The following is a 19,383-nucleotide window of genomic DNA, read 5'->3' on the forward strand; positions in this document are numbered from 1 at the left end:
CTGCACCCCATAGTCTTTGAGGGATCCAGCTTAAGTACACAGGACCCTGGATTCCCCCTCTCACTAGAACTTCTGTGTGCTGCCTGTCAAGGGAGGTGTTCCGATGAAAATATTTTTCAAAGGGCAGCTGTGGGCATCTTTAAGATTCTAGTAAGAACTCCCGTTTCCTGTGATGTCAGAGAATTGTCATCCTTGCTTCCCAAAAGTAAAGGGGGGAAAGAGATCTGCAAGCAGCAACATGTTCCTCTTTTGGGAGACTAAATATACTCTGCATTTTAAGAAAGCCACAAATGACTCCTCTAGACTGTACCTCATCAAGAGCCACGTTCTGAACAGATGTTGACTGGTAAGCAACATTTCTGATATAACCCATCAGTTCCAAGAGCCACTCCATTCTCTTCAACACGCCTGAAACAAAAGGACATGTATTACCAGACCATAGTTTTTCTTTGCAATGTAAGATAGATCAATAATAATTATCATAACTAAAGCAAAAGACCCTCTGAGGACTCTATACAACAGTTACAAGTCCTCTTCTGGTACCTGAGACTTGTTCTCACACAAGAGAGATTTTTTTTTTATACTATTCACATCAGATGACCTTATTTTGGTCTTTATTTTTAAAAGCTAAATTTATTCTTCAAACCTGACAAATGGTCAAATGCATTTAATGGAATTTCTCAACACTAAACACTGGGAGAAACTGGACATGCCCACGAGTTAGTAGTGTTAAATCTTTGACAATTAATTGTTCTTATAGTCCTCCCTTGCTTAAAGTTCTCAATTTAAGACAAAATCATACAGAATACCTATCCTAAAGACATTAAAAAAAGCACCAAAACCAAAACCCAGCTGTAGTAGGCTAAATAGAGAACAAACATTAACATAAATATATTTTTTTCCTTTCAAAAATGAGGATTCCCAGCACAGCAAAGACTACTTGGAAAGATCTTCAAAATTTAGTGCATGAGAGGAAAATGGCACTGTGTTTGTGCCAGTAGTTACATGCACATATTGAAGGGGAATTTTCAACCCACCTGAAAACGATCTATGACCCCAAAGAGGTTAACAACCACTAGTATTAGGTGAATAAGACAAAGAAAGAAAAAAGATTAATTAAAAAAATGAAGGAAGCACTTTCCTACGCTTGCCATTTTCAAAACTCTTGCCACTTCAAAATTCAAACTAACTTTGAAGGCCAGCTGGGTACGACCAAAGGCAATATCAAATTTATTTGTTTCTTTCATGTATCTTCATGCTTAATTGGGAACACCTACTAGTTTTCTACCGGATAAATATACTTCTGAGGTAGAGTGAAAAAAATCTCATTTTTCATTAGAGGTTCACTTTCCATTGGGCAGGCACTAATGTGGACAGGAGACAACTATCTCAGTTGTCAAAGAGGAAGAGGAATCAAAATTTCCTACACAATCTTGCAAAGAGTATTTAAATTGTACTTGTCAGCCTTCTCTCATAGCCTTCAAAATACAAGAGATGGGGAATATGGCTTACAAGGGCCTTCTAGTCACATCCAATCTGATCAGGTCCTGAACATAGATTCAGAAAATTACAAGTATATGACCAAAGGCAAGGAGGAGAAATGAGGAGCTCTCTCTTTATTTTTTCCTCCTATTAATTTTTAACTGGAGGATAACTGCTTTACAATATTTGTTGACCTCTGCCATACATCAACATGAATCAGCCACTGGTATACATTTGTCCCCTCCCTTCTTGACCCCCCTCCCCTCTCCCACCCCTCCAAGTTGTCACAGAGCACTGGGTTGAAGGAGCTCTCTCTTTAGATGATTATTACAGTCTAAAATGGCCTAAAAGTTGTACCGTTCATTAGCAGAGCTTCAGGCCTGGAGTTTCTGACTTGAGGATATAGTCAGGTTGTCCAGATTTTATTCTTCTCACCCCTGAGAAGTTCTTCTCTAGAATAACTATTTAATTTGTGGTTGCCTCTTTTTTTTTTTTCTGTTTGTTAAATGACCACCCAAAAGCCATGTTCATGAAAACATCAGGCAGAATCCATTAGCATCCATCTGTTTGAGAAACAGAAGCAGGAAGATTCAACCTGATAAACCTGCTTATGTCTTTGTGGGCCTGGAGGGCCAAATATGAGATCCAAATCTCCAACAGAATTTATTCTCACCTCCAAAGAGTTGCTGCTGTGAGCTCTAATTGTGCTTTTCTATCCCAGGTGCTGCTCATTTGGGGGTAACAAGTCCTCACCCGCGTCAGGAAGCCCTAAACTAGTTTTTAAGTTGAGGAAACAATGATAACCTCAAAGAGATGGTGGGCATGTCTGTGTGTCCCGATGTTCTCCCTGGCTGGCCTTACCAGTGTTGGCGTGGCTCACGATCCGTGCCTGGTACAAGCTCTGCAGTGTCATCCAAGCCAGCGTGTCTTTTTCACGGTGCCGGACAGCAACACTGAGCACGTCGGTTAAGCTCATCAAGGGGAATCGTCCTTGAGAGATCAAGTAGAGTCTGACAAAGGCAGCCTTTTCTAGGCTACTCTGCAAAAAAGCAAATTGTTCAGTTGCTATTAAATTAACTGAAGTTGTTACACAACCTTGGGGCAAGGGCAAAAGAGAAAGGGTGAGAAAGGGTGGAGTTGATTACCACTCCAAATGCTAAAACTGTTTGTTTCCTGCACTGTGTAGCCTATCTGCCTGTGTGCTGTCTCAAAATGTACCTACAGACAGTTGTAATGTCACCTTTTGTTTTCTCATAAAAACCATCAATGATTTCAAGGGTCAACTGGTGAGGATGTTTAGTAAAGACACACACATAATAACAATGATAACCAACAAATATAGTACTTACAATGTGCCAGGCACATTTGAAGCACTTAACCTGTGTTAATTTAGCATTTCACAAAGTCTGGTACACAGACCTCTGGGGGACCCAAGACCCTTTTAGAAGAGAGGGTCTGTGAGGTCAAACTATATTCATAATAGACCCTAAACAGGAGTAATATTCATTGTATTTTTTACTGACACTGGCAATTTTTTAAAAATCTAGTTTCATTTAAAATATACTTGTAAACAATAAAATTACTAGTTTTGTTAAACCTCTGCCCTTGAATATACATCTTTGTAATGTTCTGTATGACCAAACGGGAAGTATGCATAAAGCTCTTGTGCTGCACCCCCAAGTGTGATGTTCATCTCAAGGAGAAAGTTGTCAGAGTGAGTTGTGAGCCGAAACAGCCACTCTTTTCACAGACCACCATTTATTTACTTGAAAGAATGATTGATAAACAAACTTTGGTTATGAAAACTGAGTATTTGATTATTTTTTAAAAGTGAAGGAAATGAGACTGCCATTTCCAAGGAAAATACTTGACAGTAGTTAGTGCCAATGACAAAATGTGTGCTTGTAAGTGAAAACTAGATTTTGGAAAATCTGTATCTGCTACTATGACTTTGGCAGCTTCCCAAGATACATACAAGACATATATACATAAAAGACTTTTCTGATGAGGTTGCCGGTAATAGTGACAAATACGGTGTTTTGATGTTTATAATGAAATGTACCAACATTTGGAAGATTTTCAAAATGTAGTGACTCAATATTTTCCAAATGACCAATATATCTTACAGATCTTGCAATAGTATCTTATAAAATCATGCATTGGTAAAAGATCCACAGTGCAACGGACCAATGGATTTTACTGTAACAGAGTATGAAGTTCACTGATCTGGTTTCAGATTCCACACTGCAACTAACCTATAAGAAATCACCACTTGCTGACTTTCGGTACAATATCAAAGAAAGATATGCACATGTTATCTGAAAAGACTACTAACTAACACTCTTCCCCATTCTACCTTCCTGTCTGTATGAGGCTGGATTTTCTTCACATACTTCACCAAAATGACATCACAACAGATTGAATGAGTAGCAGTCATGAAAATGCAGCTGTCTTCTATGAAGACATTGAAGAGACTTTTGAATGACACTTTTCTAATTTTCTAAACTAACCTGTTTTTTGGAAAAAAAAATTTTTCTTACATGTTAAGATGCAATGGATTTATTACCACTTTTAAGTAATATTGTAAACATTTTCTAGTTTTAATTTCTAACATGGTAAACATTGACAGATATAACCCACATAAACAAAAGCTCTTTGAAGTCCTTGATAATTTTTAAGACACTAAAGTGGCCCTGAGACCAAAAAGTTTGAGGACCACTGTATTAATCATTTCATTCTCATAGTAACACTGAGCAATAGATTACTATTATCATCCTCCTTTACAGACGAGGAGACTGAAGCACAGAAGTTAGGGAACTTGTTTAATGCCACAGAGTAAGAACTGAAACCCAAGAAGTCTCAGCTCTTCACCTGTACCTTCTTATATCTGTTCTTTCTAGAAATGGATAGAAAAACACAGGGCTCAGCAGAACACATACTCTATGGGGGACATCAGAACACAATTTAGAATGTTCTAGTGACAATGTTCTGAATGGCACTTCAGAAACGCAAGTGAGTAACAAAGCCACTTTGAGCTTTAGGTACCACAAAGTAAATTATCTTAACTTTCAACTATACAACATGAATATAATAACAAGACATAATACATTACATGAATGTAATAATTATGATAATAAGTTATTACTGAGTCCTTGCCTTGGGTCAGGCACTTTTCCAACAACTTAACAAGGATTAAGTCATTTAACTCTCAAAACGACCCTAATAGGTATGCGCTATTATTTCCCTTGTATAGATCAAGAAACCGAGGGAGAGAGAGAATATGACACTTAACCAAGGTCACATTGCTAGTAAATGAGAGACTGGATTTCACACCTTGGCAATGATGCTCCAGAGTCCACTTTCTCAAGCATTTCCTTATTAAATTGCTTGGGCTGTGCTGGCTTAGTCGTTCAGTCATGTCTGACTCTTTGCAAGCCCATGGACTGTAGCCTGCCAGGCTCCCCTGTCCCTGGAATTCACCAGTCAAGAACACTGGGTGGGTAGCCATTTCTCCAGGGGATCTTTCTGGAGAATTCAATGGACAGAGGCTACAGTCCCTGGGGTTTTAAAGAGTCAGACACAACTGAGCGGCTAATGCTTTTTACCCATAGGGAACACTAAAATGTTCTTGACAAAGTGCGATTAATTAGGTTAAAAAGTTATCATTCATCTGTCCATTTATACTACTACATATATACAATGGAATATATATTAACCTAAAAAGGAATGAAACCGGGTCATTTGTAGAGATGTGGATGGACCAGAGACTGTCATACACAGTGAAGTGAGTCAGAAGGAGAAAAATATCGTATATTAATGCACATATGTGGAATCTAGAAAAACAGTACAGATGAATCTGTTTGCAAGGCAGAAATGGAAAACAAATGTATGGACACCAAGAAGGGAATGGGGAGGTGGGATGAATTGGGAAACTGGGATTCACACATATACATTAGTATGAATGAAACAGATAACTAATGAGAACCTACTGTATAGCACAAGGAATTCTACTTAATGCTCTGTGGTGACCTAAATGGGAAGGAAATCCAAAATCGAGTGGATATATGTATACAACATATAGCTGATTTATTTCTCTGTGCAATAGAAACTAGCACAACATTGTAAAGGAACTATACGCCAGTTGAAAGAAAGTTATTCATTCATCTACCCATTTATATACCACATATCCAACCATAGTAGGCTGGACATGAGACCCCACAGTGAATGAGAGAGTTTCTTGAAATTGGTCAGTAACTAACAAATATGAAACAAAGTGAGCTTCAGCCAAAAGGATACTATAACCATATCAATTGTAATACCCATCTCAATAACGAAAAAACACATAGATATGTTATTACCTCAGTAATCTGGGCAACCCGATTGGCTTCATCATCTGTCATTTCCGAGAGGCACTTTGCTACACTGATATACAGCTCTAGATCATTTCTCTGGTAAAGAAAAATCCCAAGCATGTCAAAATACAGTGTAAGATAACACGCATATTCTCACTCTTCTGACAAATCTTTAGCTTTGCTTATCTCCATGAACAGCAGCTGATGAGATTTTAATTTTAACCAAGCCAAAACTCGTGGCCAATTTTTTTTTTTATCATTATCCTCATTTTATTTTTATTTTGTTTTTTGTTTTTTTTTTTATTTTTTTTCAGTGGGTTTTGTCATACATTGATATGAATCAGCCATAGATTTACACGTACATCATCTTTCCTGTTATTTGGTGTATTTTGCTTGGCTGTACTTTTTTCTCATCAGAACCCATCGTTCTAGATGGATTTTCTACTTCTTTGTACAACTACATTTCAGAAGTCTGTTGGGGGAGGGGCAAAGCTTGTATTAAGTCGCCTTATGCAAATATTAACTGTTGGACAATATGCCCAAGGATTCCCCAGGTGTAAGGGTTTCTGAACTTGCTCATCTTCTATAGGCATTTGGTAAAAGACCTGAGAGCAAATTTCCTGGTGCTATACTGGTTAACCTGCTTCAGAGCATGCTCAAAACTTTGGTTCTAAATTTTCAACCTCAATTTAGATTTTGGAAGCAAACATTCTTAGTGAAGAATGTGGTTATTTCTTGCTAGTCTTCCCACCACATTCTTAAAAACATACACCTCCCCGCTTTGCCAAAAAGGCTTTAAAAAATCCCAAACACAAATTGTCAGGAATGCAAATATTTTTGTTCCTCACCCGAATCTTATTTGGCAGGAGGTCAAAAATTTTCCTAGTAGCTTCGCTGAGCAGACTCCAGAGGTGGTGGGAAGGGCTGGGCAGTTTCATGGCCTGACTCAGGCCCTGTAAGGCACTTAGGCGTAACTCAGGACTGGAGAGTGGGGAAGCTGCTTTAAAAACTGCCACCATTAAGCTTTCAACAAAACCCACAATCTGTTCATCAGAGACATATTTTATCCATGAAGGCACAGATAGGAGAAGGTATTTCTTGACATTCAGCTGAAAGAGAAACCGAAGAGGTCAGATGTCAACAGGCAAGTCTGGGTTTATAATGCTCAAAACCTCTAGGTCATCACCGTCTGAGGGTAAAATGAAATTTTAAAAGGTTCAGGTTGCTTCCTAGACCCTCATTTCCCCACAGCTTCATGGGCCAATGGACCACCCATGCCTGTGATGTTAGCTGCTGCAGTGACTTCTGATCTAGGGTGCTTGTGTGGATATGTGGTATCTGCCAATCCATCCGTGAACTACTCATCTCAAATCTTGGGTCTTTCCAGTGAGGGGAATAAAATGCTACTTCTCAAAGTACATGACAGTTGCTATTCAGTCTTAAAAGGTCACATTCTCTAGCAAGAAAAGCTATTGGAGATGAAGCCTCAACTGTTGGAAATTGGCTAAACAGAATATCTGATATTATTCATTTCTTCTTCTGAGAAAGCATGAGAAAATAATCAGGGGAACAGGAGTTCTGGGGCCAATTCTGAGCCAAGAAGAACCAGCCAAGCATGTGAAACTGACCATAGTGTCTTAGAGTTCAGGATAGCTAAGAAGGGTGTGGTTAGTGATAGCTATGAGCCATAGACTGTAAGGAAGCAGGCTTCAAAAATTCTTAGAAACATTAAGTATGATACTAAAGGAGCAACAAGTCTGAAAGAAATGTTTTAAAAAATAAAATCTGACAAAAATTGGTAAATTTCTAAAAAGATCAATGTAGCTGCATGAGTTAGACAAAATTTCACATTAAAGAACATGCCATTTCAGATCTTTTTTTTAAATGAGAAGGTACATAATTTAAAAAATGAATTTACCAATTTGTTAATTAACAAAGATAATAAGAAAGCTTCCTAATCAAAGACGAATGTAAAAAGAAAAAAAATAGGACAGATTTAAAGGAGAAATGGAAGGATAACTAAAACCTAGAAAAATATCTGAGATCAAGAAAACAGGCAGTTAGAATTATAGATGATTTAAAAGGAAAGAAGCATTATAGAACAGTGTGCAAGGCACAGGCTTTTGAGACAGCCAGTGTTTCCATTGATGAGCTATATAAGCTTTGCTTAACCGCTACTTGCCTCAGTTTATCAACCTGTAAAATGGAAATAATAAAAAAAATCTACTTCTCAGAGGTGAAATAAGTAGAAATAAAAGCTTTCATATTGTATGATTCCATTCTAAAGAATTTCTAAAATTTATATGAAATGTAAATTTATATGAAAGCTCTTTAAAGTAGCAAAATTATAGAGACCAAAAGAAGATCAATAGTAGACTGGGTCTGAGATTGGGAGTGGGGATTAACTATAAGTAGGCACAATGGAATTTTTGGGGGTGGTGGAAATGCTATTGGTGATGGATGAAAATGGATAAATGTACTAAGACTCATCAAATTATACACTTAAAATAGCCACATTTTATGGAATATAAATCAGAACTCAATAGAGCTGTAAAAAAATTGGCCTGTCAGGGTTGTATATGTGCGTGCGTGCTCAGTCGTGTCTGACTCTTTTACGACCCCATGGACTGTAGCCTGCCAAGCCTCTCTGTCCATGGAATTCTCCAGGCAAGCATACTGGAGTGGATAGCCATTCCCTTCTCCAGGGGATCTTCCAGACCCAGGGATCAAACCCGTGTCTCTTTCATCTCCTGCACTGGCAGGTGAACTCTTTACCACAAGTGCCACCTGGAAGCCCCTGTCAGGGTTGAAGAGAGATTAAATCTGATGACTGACAGTGTTCCCTGAGAGCTTACCAGTAGGAGGAACGTAACAAGTGCTCACTAAAGGGCAGCTGGATGGGAGCTGCTTGGAGCAGACAGGTAACAGAACCTACTGAAAGGACGCAGATGTCAGTAACACTGACCTTCAATTCAGAAGAATTAGGAGATGTAGGAAAACTTTTTTTTAAAAAGCACAGAGTAGAGACTAAAGTCAAAAGACAAGGGCTTTTTCGGAAAAGACTACTGTCCTCCACTTTTGATACTAGCATTCTTTGGGGATTGCAAATAACTTGATCTGGGAAGAGAAGAGGAGCCTTGCCTAACTTCGTGGTTAACAAAGCTTTGGGGTCCTTTATCTGGCGGAGATTAGTAAATTGAGTAACAGACTACTTGGAAGATTAGCCAGGGCAATTTGAAAATGTTTGAGCACAATGTTTAGCCCTGGAAATGCACCCTAAAAACAAGCAGAGTAACAGAGTGCTCTGTTGCCCAGGTGCCTGTTGAAATTTATAAGGAATTCCAGTGTGGAATTCCTTATAACAGTCTGGGCTGTTCGGCAGACAGTATAGTGATCTGGAAATCCTAAGAGAGCCTCCCAGGCTTCCTATGAGTTGAGAACTTGATGTAATGATACTAAGATATTGACCCCTTTCACCATCCTCAAGTAAAAGTAAAAAGCAGATGCCCATGAGAATCTACATGTGTTAATAAAGAGATCCATATCAGTTTTTAATGCACTCATGAATTGCAATAAAGATGATTAAATACATTAAAAAAGATGAAACAATAAGAGCGCTTTTCACCATTCTCAAAGAATTAAAGCCTCCAGGAATAGAAGAATAAAAAAAAGATCATTTAGTTCATAATCAATTGGTGAACCTCTAAGGAATCATGGAATATGTTTTTTTTTTTTGTCCTAACTTGAAATGCAACCGAACTGATACATCTCTGTTTATTTCATATCTTTAAATAATCACACCCCATTCTTCCTCCCTACCCTTAGTCTATACCCTGGTAGCTGGTGCCACTTCTATCACAAAGACTAGGCTGGATCACTTCTTCCTCAGCATTTTACTCAAGCTGAACACCTACGGACAGAGATGTTCTACTCTCTCCCCCTACACCCTCCCACTTACATCCTCTGGGGTCTCTAATTTGATGCCTAATAAAATCCTACCAAGCTTTCAAGGCTCACCTTAATTGCTGCCTTTCTGTGAAAGGGAGGGATGAGGGATTGTTTATCGAAAGCATGTGGATTTGCCTTTCTTTTAATCCCTGCTGTAATGATTATGTAGATCATATAAACAAATAAACCCAGGTTCCAGTAACTCTACAACTTTCTACCTGTGTGGTCTTGAGAAAGGAGCTTGAACATCTCTGATCATCATTTGCCCTTTTTCTTGTAATAAACATGAAAAGTATGAAAAGTTGAAAGCATACATGGTGATGGCTATGGCAGAGTTTCAAGTCCCACCATCTTCCAATCTCCCGGCCAGCTACCGTCAATTGCTCACTCTTTGTGAGATCCCACTTGTCCACTCTTGACTTTGAGAACTCATAACCAAATGAATGCTGATCTCCCCCACAACAACTATACCCTCCTGTTGCTCAACACCCTTAATTACTACTTACACTCAGACCATGGATCAGAGGTGGCATCACCCACATTCCCAACAGTGCAGTGACATTCTGGGAGGACTGTGCCTGGGTCACCATAATTTCAAGACACAGTTGCTGAATCTCTTCACCTGACAGAGAAGAAGGGAGAAGAATATCTGTAATGCAGGTAGGTGCCTCTTGTAACCCAGGTTTAGGTTTCAGTGTCCCCAATAATACAGCTAAAGGTAAAAGAACTCTTGTATGATGTCTAACAGTAACGGAGCTTCGGCAAACCGTAAGGTATTTCAAGAGACGTTTTTAGTTGTGAAACAAATGAATGTATCTACTGGATTAGAGACCGGAGTCTTGGAACTGGTAAAGATCTTGAACTAGCTTGGCAAATTTCTCTTCCAATGTTTAGATAAACCTAAAGACTCAAATACTATTAAAATTTTGAGAAAATTCTAGCTAAAAATCTTATTTTTATTTTTTCTCTCCTCTCCACCTTGCATTCAGCACATAGACAAATCCAGACCTGGAAGGATTTAAAGATGCCACATTCTCTAATGATCCAGTCTTTTTTAAGCCTGATCCCCATCAGCAGATACATCTTCCTAACCAGGCTTTTTCTTCTTTTTACTAAAATACCAACATCTTCAACATAGCACATATAAGTGGGAAGGGGCAGGGGAACATAGTTTTCAAATAAAATCTCTGGATATATAGTATGGTGACACCATATCTTACATAGGATTAGGTTCAAATGAAAGCATTCAAATGAAAAATTGTGTTTAGTTAAAATCATCTTTGATTATCCCATAAATTGCACATAAATTACAGTATACTAATCTTTTGGTATATCATATGTAAGTAAGCACCTACTATAAATAATAGAGCACTCATGGCAAACACATACATATATATACACATCCATAATTTATAGCACAGTTCAAGTTGTTCTCGCTCCCTCTTTTTTGGAGGTGGGGGTGCAAATATTGATATATGAAGCTAAATTTCCATATGCTAATATGCTAACTCCATCACAGAATCTGCTTTGGACAAACAGAGGTGTGCATTGCCTTTACCTCTCACCACAAAGTACCCAGGATAAACAGAACAATCTGTCTACATCTTATCTCTGGAATTTGTGAATATGTTCCCTTGCCTGGCAAAGGAACTTTGCAGATGTGATTAAGGTTAAAGACCTTGAGATGGGGAGATTATCCTGGATTATTCAGATGGACCCATTAATCACATGAATCTTTACAAGTGGAAAACCTTTCCTGCCTTCAGAGAATCAGAAAGATGACAGAATGAGGCTTCTTTAGCCCTCTGCTGCTTGCTTTGAAGACAAAGAAAGGGAGCCACAAGCCAAGGAGTGGGCATCCTCTAGAAGCTGGGAAAGGGAGGGGAATGGAATCTCCCCATCTCAGTCTGTTCAGACTGCAATAACAAAACACTACAGACTGGGTGGCTTATATACAACAGAGACTTATTTCTCATAGTTCTGGTGGCTGGAAGTCCAAGATCAGGGTATCAGCATGGTTGGGTGTCTGGTGATAGCCCTTTTCTGAGCTGCAGTCTACTGGCTTCTTTCTGTGTCTTCACAGTGTGGACTGAGGACTTTTGTGGACCTCTTTTAGAAGGACAGTGATTCCATTCATGAGGGTTCCTCATGACCTAATTGCCCTTGAAGGACCCACCCCCTAATACCATCACACTGAGGGTTAGGATCTCAACATATGAATTTTCAGGGAACACAAACATTCAAGCCACATCACTCCCCTGGGCAACAAAGGAAGAAATGTTGTTCTGTTGATACCCTGATCTTAGTGAAGTGACAACTATGTTGGACTTCTGACTTACAGAACTATAAGATAATAAATCTGTATAGTTTCAAGCCACTAAGTCTGTGGCAATTTGTTAAGGCAGCAACAGAAAACTAATACAGCATCCCATAGGGCATTTCGGTGAAACCTGGTGTTCTAGAAGTACAGTCTGATAACCATCAAACCAGGCTTTCTGTGATCTACGCTGCATACCCAGCAACATGCACATCTCAGTCAAGTACTGTTCTGATGAGTGCATCTGGTATATGTCTTCAAAATGCCTCCTCCTCCTCAGCTATTTAAAAAGTGACTCAATGAAGTAACCCAGCTGTCCCACCCAAGAGGACAAACCTTAAGTTCCCAGAGGTCCATTCAGTCACTATCAATTTTGACAAAAAATCTCATTTTCTATTCAGGTCACAAACTAAAAGCAGAGTCTGAAGACCTAAAAACACACGACATTTACCAAAGTTTAGCCTCATAAGTGGAGAGAGGAGAGCAGCCCAGTTCACAGGAGGATACTGGTGGTTTTCTCCAACAGTTGCTATAGGTTTCATCACAACTTTGAGAAGGGAAGGGGGCACAGATTCAGGACCTGCAACAGAAAGAAAAAAAATAATAAAACCACTCAATAGCCTCATGAAAGTGAAAGATGCCAATGTTCCCTCCTTTCTACTCATTTCCAAGGATTCGGTATCACAGCTTCAACTGTGTTCGCACTTTCAATTCTGTGCCCTTAAAGTCAATCCCATTTGCTACAACCTTTGCTCCCTCTATCCTCCTTTCTCCTATTTGCTTCCAGTCTTTCCTTCTTGTCTGGATAGGAATGTTCCACATTGCTAATTAACTCTCTTCCATGCTCTCTCATATCTTTTCATTGAATTTCCTAAAAACTTACTCTATGTTATTGCCTTATCTCTCACTCATTCCTTAATCTACTTCCAGAAGAGAAGATAATTACTGCCACTCAGGTTTATCCCCTTCTCAGGACAAAGGCTTACTTCGGTCCCTGTGGCTCTAAATGGTTACACTCTGTCCATGTGCTCCTTGCTTCTTCTTCTCCTCAGCTTGTGCCATGGCTGACGGCTCCACAGGTGAAATAACATAATAGCTAATCCATAGTTTAACAAGCTATCTAAGACACAGCACCATGACTTTAGTGATATATTTTAAAAAAAATTTTTTTTTTTTTTAGGTGGGAGGTAATTTGAAATTGAAAAAATCAGATGCTCTAGCAGTTTTGAGTGGAGCCATAAGGTAAAGCCAAGGTTGGAGTAGCCAGTGAGGATCATGAAGAAGTGAAGTTACAAGGAGGTCAGAAATGATGTATGAAAAACTAGGAGACAAAGAAGGAGAAGTGAAAGCAGCAGTAGGATCAATGTAGGCAGCAGAAAGGAAATTAGCATCAGCAGAAAGAGAAGCAGAATTAGCAAAAGGAAAAAAAAAAAAAGCAGGGGTGGAGTCAGAAGACAAAGCAGCAGCAGACACTGAAATAGGGGAAAGCCAAGACGGGGGCAGGGCCAGCAAGAGGAAAAACAGCTACAGAAACAAGTGGGGGAAGAGGAAGAGTGCAGGAGAAAGGAGAAGCTGAGGCAGGAAAGCAGCAAAATCAGCAGACTCTGAAAAGAGGGAAAGCAGAAGTGGGCAAAGAGTCAGCAAAAAGAGAAACACCTGCTGAAAGGAGAAGCATGGGAAAAGGAGAAGCAAAGGCAAAAGGAGAAGCAGAGGTAGAAAAAGCATCAGAATCAGCAGACCATGAAAAGTGGGAAAGCAGAAGTTGGGACAGAGTGAGCAAAAAGAAAAACAGCTGCCGAAAGGAGAAGCAAGGGAAAAGGAGAAGCATGGGAAAGGGAGAAGCATGGGAAAAGGAGAAGCATTGGCAAAAGAAGAAGCAGAGGCTGAACAAACAGCAGAATTAGCAGACTACAAAAAGTGGGAAAGCAGAAGTTGGGACAGAGTCAGCAAAAAGAGCAACAGCTGCCAAAAGGAGAAGCATGGGAAAAGGAGAAGCACAGAGGAAAGGAGAAGCAGAGGTGGAACAAGCAGCAGAATCAGCAGACTCTGAAAAGTGGAAAAGCAGAAATGGGGACAGAGTCAGCAAAAAGAAAAATAGCTGTTGAAAGGAGAAGCAAAGGCAAAAGGAGAAGCAGAGGTAGAACAAGCGTCAGAATCAGCAGACCATGAAAAGTGGGAAAGCACAAGAGGGGACAGTGTCAGCAAAAAGAGAAACAGCTGCCGAAAGAAGCATGGGAAAAGGAGAAGCGCAGGAGAAAGGAGAAGCAGAGGCAGAACAAACATCAGAAGCAGTAGATCATGAAAAGTGGGAAAGCAGAAGTGGGGATAGAGTCAGCAAAAAGAGAAACAGCTGCCAAAAGGAGAAGCATGGAAAAAGGAGAAGCAGACGTGGAACAAGCATCAGAATCAGCAGACCAAGAAAAGTGGGAAAGCACAAGAGGGGACAGTGTCAGCAAAAAGAGAAACAGCTACCAAAAGGAGAAGCATGGGAAAAGGAGAAGCATGGAGGAAAGGAGAAGCAGAGGCAGAACAAGTAGCAGATTAAGCAGACCATAAGTGGGGAAACAGAAGTGGGGACAGAGTCAGCAAGAAGAGAAACAGTTGCTGAAAGGAGAAGCATGGGAAAAGTACAAGCATAGGCAAAAGAAGAAGCAGAGGCAGAACAACAGCAGAATTAGCAGACCACAAAAAGTGGGAAAGCAAAAGTTGGAACAGAGTCAGCAAAAAGAGAAACAGCTGCCAAAAGGAGTAGCATGGGAAAAGGAGAAGCACAGGAGAAAGGAGAAGCAGAGGTGGAACAAGTAGCAGAATCAGCAGACCATGAGAAGTGGGGAAACAGAAGGGGAGGCAGAGTCAACAAAAAGAAAACCAGCTGCAAAAAGGAAAAGCATGGGAAAAGGAGAAGCTAAGGTGGAAAAAGCAGCAGAATCGGCAGACCCTGAGAAAGGGAGAAACAGAGGTGGGTCAGAGTCAGCAAAGGAAAACCAGCAACAAAATGGAGCATAGAAAAACAGGGAGGTGTATGCAGAATCAGCAAGAAAAGTAGGACAATTAGTAGAAGTTGAAAAATAGGGAGAAGCAGAACTAGAAACAGAATCAACAAAAGGTCAAATAATTGAAGAAATGAGAAGCATAGGGAAAAAGAGAAACATATAAAAATGGACAGAGTTTGAATAGACATTTTCCCAAAGATGGTACACAAATGGCCAAAAGAAATATGAAAAAATGCTCAACATTCACTTCAGTTCAGTCACTCAGTCGTGTCCGACTCTTTGCAACCCTATGAACTGCAGCACACCAGGCCTCCCAGTTCATCACCAACTCCCAGAGTTTACTCAAACTCATGTTCATCGAGTCGGTGATGCCATCCAGCCATCTCATCTTCTGTCGTCCCCTTCTCCTCCTGCCCCCAATCCCTCCCAGCATCAGGGTCTTTTCCAATGAATCAACTCTTTGCATCAGGTGGCTAAAGTATTGGAGTTTCAGCTTCAACATCAGTCCTTCCAATAAACACCCAGGACTGATCTCCTTTAGGATGGACTGGTTGGATCTCCTTGTAGTCCAAGGGTCTCTCAAGAGTCTTCTCCAACACCACAGTTCAAGAGAATCAATTCTTCAGCACTCAGCTTTCTTCACAGTCCAATTCTCACATCCATACATGACCACTGGAAAAACCATAGCCTTGACTAGACAGACCTTTGTTGGCAAAGTAATGTCTGTGCTTTTTAATATGGTGTCTAGGTTGGTCATAACTTTCCTTCCAAGGAGTAAGCATCTTTTAATTTCATGGCTGCAGTCACCATCTGCAGTGACTTTGGAGCCCCCCAAAATAAAGTCAGCCACTGTTTCCACCGTTTCCCCATCTATTTGCCATGAAGTGATGGGACCAGATGGCATGATCTTAGTTTTCTGAATGTTGAGCTTTAAGCCAACTTTTTCACTCTCCTCTTTCACTTTCATCAAGAGGCTCTTTAGTTCTTCTTCACTTTCTGCCATAAGGGTGGTGTCATCTGCATATCTGAGGTTATTGATATTTCTTCCGGCAATCTTCATTCCAGCTTGTGCTTCCTCCAGCCCAACATTTCTCATGATGCACTCTGCATATAAGTTAAATAAGCAGGGTGACAATATACAGCCTTGACGTACTCCTTTCCCTATTTGGAACCAGTCTGTTGTTCCATGTCCAGTTCTAACTGTTGCTTCCTGACCTGCATATAGCTTTCTCAAGAGGCAGGTCAGATGGTCTGGTATTCCCATCTCTTTCAGAATTTTCCAGTTTATTGTGATTCACACAAAGGCTTTGGCATAGTCAGTAAAGCAGAAATAGATGTTTTTCTGGAACTCTCTTGCTTTTTCAATGCTCAACATTATTAATCATCAAAAAATGCAAACCGAAACCACAATAAGATATCACCTTATACATATTAGGATGGCTACTATTTGGAAAAAAATAATGAAAAGAAAAAATAACAAGTGTTGGCAAGAATGTGAGGAAAGTAGAACCCTTATATACGTTTGGTGGGATTATAAAACAGAAGAACCATGACAGAAAACAATAAGATGACTCCTCAGAAAATTAAAAATAGACCTACCTTATAACCTAGCAACCCCACTTCCAAAATTGAAAGTAGAGTTTCAAAGAGACATTTGTTTGCTCATATTCATACTATTCACAATAGCCAAGAGCAACCCAAATGTCCATTGATGGAGAAGTGCATAAACAAAATGTGATATATACATAAAGTGGAATAGTATTCAACTTTAAAAAGAAAAGAAATGCTGTTATATGCTACAGTGTGTCCTCAACTTTGAGGACACTATGCTAAGTGAGATAAACCAGTCGGATAAGACAAATGCTATATCAGTTCAGTTGCTCAGTCATGTCCGACTCTTTGTGACCCCATGGACTATAGCACGCCAGGCTTCCCTGTCCATCACCAACTCCCAGAGCTTGCTCAAACTCATGTCCAAGGAGTCGGTGATGCCATCCAAACATCTTATCCTCTGTCATCCCTTTCTCCTCCTGCCTTCAATCTTTCCCAGCATCAGGGTCTTTTCCAATGAGTCAGTTCTTTGCATCAGGTGGCCAAAGTACTGGAGCTTCAGCATCAGCATCAGTCCTTCCAATGAATATTCAAGACTGATTTCCTTTAGGATTGACTGGTTTGATCTCCTTGCAGCCCAGGGGACTCTCAAGAGTCTTCTCCAAGTGAAAAACATGGAGTGAAAGTGAAAGTTGCTCAGTTGTGTCCAACTCTTTGCAACCCCATGAACTGTATGGAATTCTCTAGGCCAGAATACTGGAGTGGGTAGCCTTTCCCTTCTCCTGGGGATCTTCCCAACCCAGGGATCAAACCCAGGTCTCCCACATTACAGGCAGATTCTTTACCAACAAAGCTATCAGGGAAGCCCATTCCTCTCAAAAACCACAGTTCAAAAGCATCAATTCTTTCATGCTCAGCTTTCTTTATAGTCCAACTCTCACATCCATACATGACTATTGGAAAACCATGGCTTTGACTAGATGGACCTTGGTTGGCAAAGTAATGTCTGTGCTTTTTAATATGGTGTCTAGGTTGGTCATAGCTTTTCTTCCAAATGCTATGATTCCACTTAAATCCAGCAACTAGAATAGTCAAATTAACAGATAGGGAAGGTAGAATGGTGGTTACCAGGATCAGGAAAGGAAGAAAGGGTAGTTCTTGCTTAATGGGTACAAAGTTTTAGTTTTGCAAGATAAAAACATTCCAGAGATTAGTTTCACAATGATGTGAATATAGTGTAATCCTATATAAATGTATTCTTAAAAATGGTTACGATGGTAAATTTTATGTTTTTTATACTTTAAAAAAGTTTTTAAAAGGGGGACTTTTGGTTTTCAGATCTACATGTAAGAAGTTTGGCAATTACCACACTATTGTAAATGGAAAAAGCTAAACAGACTGAAGAATCAACAACTCTTTTGGATACTTAAGAAAGGGCAAGATGCTGTCTCCAAGACCAGAGAGCCAAACAGATGAATACAGGGAATCATGGCTTATCTGGGCAGAAACTCAGAGTGGAGAACGCTGCTTGAACAGTGCTACAGCAGGAAAATCTGAACTACGTTTTGTGAAATGCTGGAGGCTCTATGTAGACAAGTCTTATGCCAACAAATTTGAAAACCTAGATGAAAGCTATCTACAGACTCAACACAATACCTATAAAATTTCAACAACTTTTTTGCAGAAATGGAAAAGCTGATTCTCAAATTTATATGAAATTGCAAAGGGGGCCCAAATAGTCAAAACAATTTCAATAAAGAAAAACTTAAAGGACTCACATACATACCAATTTCAAAACTTACTACAGAGCTATAGTAATCAAAACAGTGTGGTACTGGAAAATCTAAGGATAGACATATATTAAAAATGGAATAGAATTGGGAGGCTAGAAATAAACCCAAACATTTATGGTTAATTGATTTTGGACAAGGGTGCTAAGACCACTCAATAGAAGAAAGAAGGTGTCTCTTCAACAAACACTGCTGGGATGACTAGATATCCACACGCAAAGAATGAAGCTGGATCCCTACTAGTACTAACACCATACAGAAAAACTAACTTAAAGTAGATCAGTGATAATACAAGAAACTATAAAACTCTTAGAAGAAAACATAGAGATAAGTCTATTGATCGGTCATGGATTCTTAGGAATGACCAAAAACATGAGCAACAAAAGAAAAAAAAATAAATTGGATTGGGGGTGATGAACATTGTTCTGCTATTTGATACTGGTGACACTTGCATAATATTGTTAATGTACTAAATGCCACCCAATTTTAGACTTTAAAATGGCTACAATGGTAAATTTTATGTTACGTGTATTTCAGCACACACATACAAACACAAAAGAAGAGAAAGGATGAGTCAGTCTTTGGGAAGAAAGGCAGGATCCATGGAAGATATTGATATGATGCAGCCCTGGCAAGGTAGACAGAAAGAGCAAGATGAAGTCTTGATGCCTGATATCTTTCTGCCTCTGATACTCTGAGGGGTGAGAATAGTATCTGTTCTTACATTTCTGAGAAAGCTATGAATCCTTGCAGTAAATATTGAGTCACTTGAAGCGAGTCACTGTTTTCTGTAATAAAAAGCACTGTAACATAATTTCTATCACTGCCTACGCTCATTTACTCACAGATTCACAGACTACTTATGCACTGAAAACTAGTAAACCCATCCTTCTAATCCAGGCCTTTCTCTGATGTTTTAGAACTTCAGCTATCTCAAGAATCAGCATGTT

General features: G+C 39.5%; 1 protein-coding gene across 5 annotated transcripts in view; it reads right to left on the reverse strand.

Moving 5' to 3' along the window:
- FOCAD (focadhesin) overlaps positions 1-19,383 on the reverse strand; it is a 293,625-nt gene that overhangs the window by 8,779 nt on the left and 265,463 nt on the right. For all 5 annotated transcript variants that reach the window (XM_043891497.1, XM_043891499.1, XM_043891500.1 and 2 more), the window contains 6 exons: positions 12,551-12,679; positions 10,289-10,404; positions 6,683-6,943; positions 5,841-5,930; positions 2,344-2,521; positions 311-408 (listed from right to left, as the gene is read on the reverse strand). In XM_043891497.1, coding sequence (XP_043747432.1) covers positions 311-408; positions 2,344-2,521; positions 5,841-5,930; positions 6,683-6,943; positions 10,289-10,404; positions 12,551-12,679 — 872 coding nt within the window. The remainder of the gene's footprint in view (positions 1-310; positions 409-2,343; positions 2,522-5,840; positions 5,931-6,682; positions 6,944-10,288; positions 10,405-12,550; positions 12,680-19,383) is intronic.

Source organism: Cervus elaphus, chromosome 29 (assembly GCF_910594005.1).
Source record: "Cervus elaphus chromosome 29, mCerEla1.1, whole genome shotgun sequence".
NCBI classification, from domain to species: Eukaryota; Metazoa; Chordata; class Mammalia; order Artiodactyla; family Cervidae; genus Cervus; species Cervus elaphus.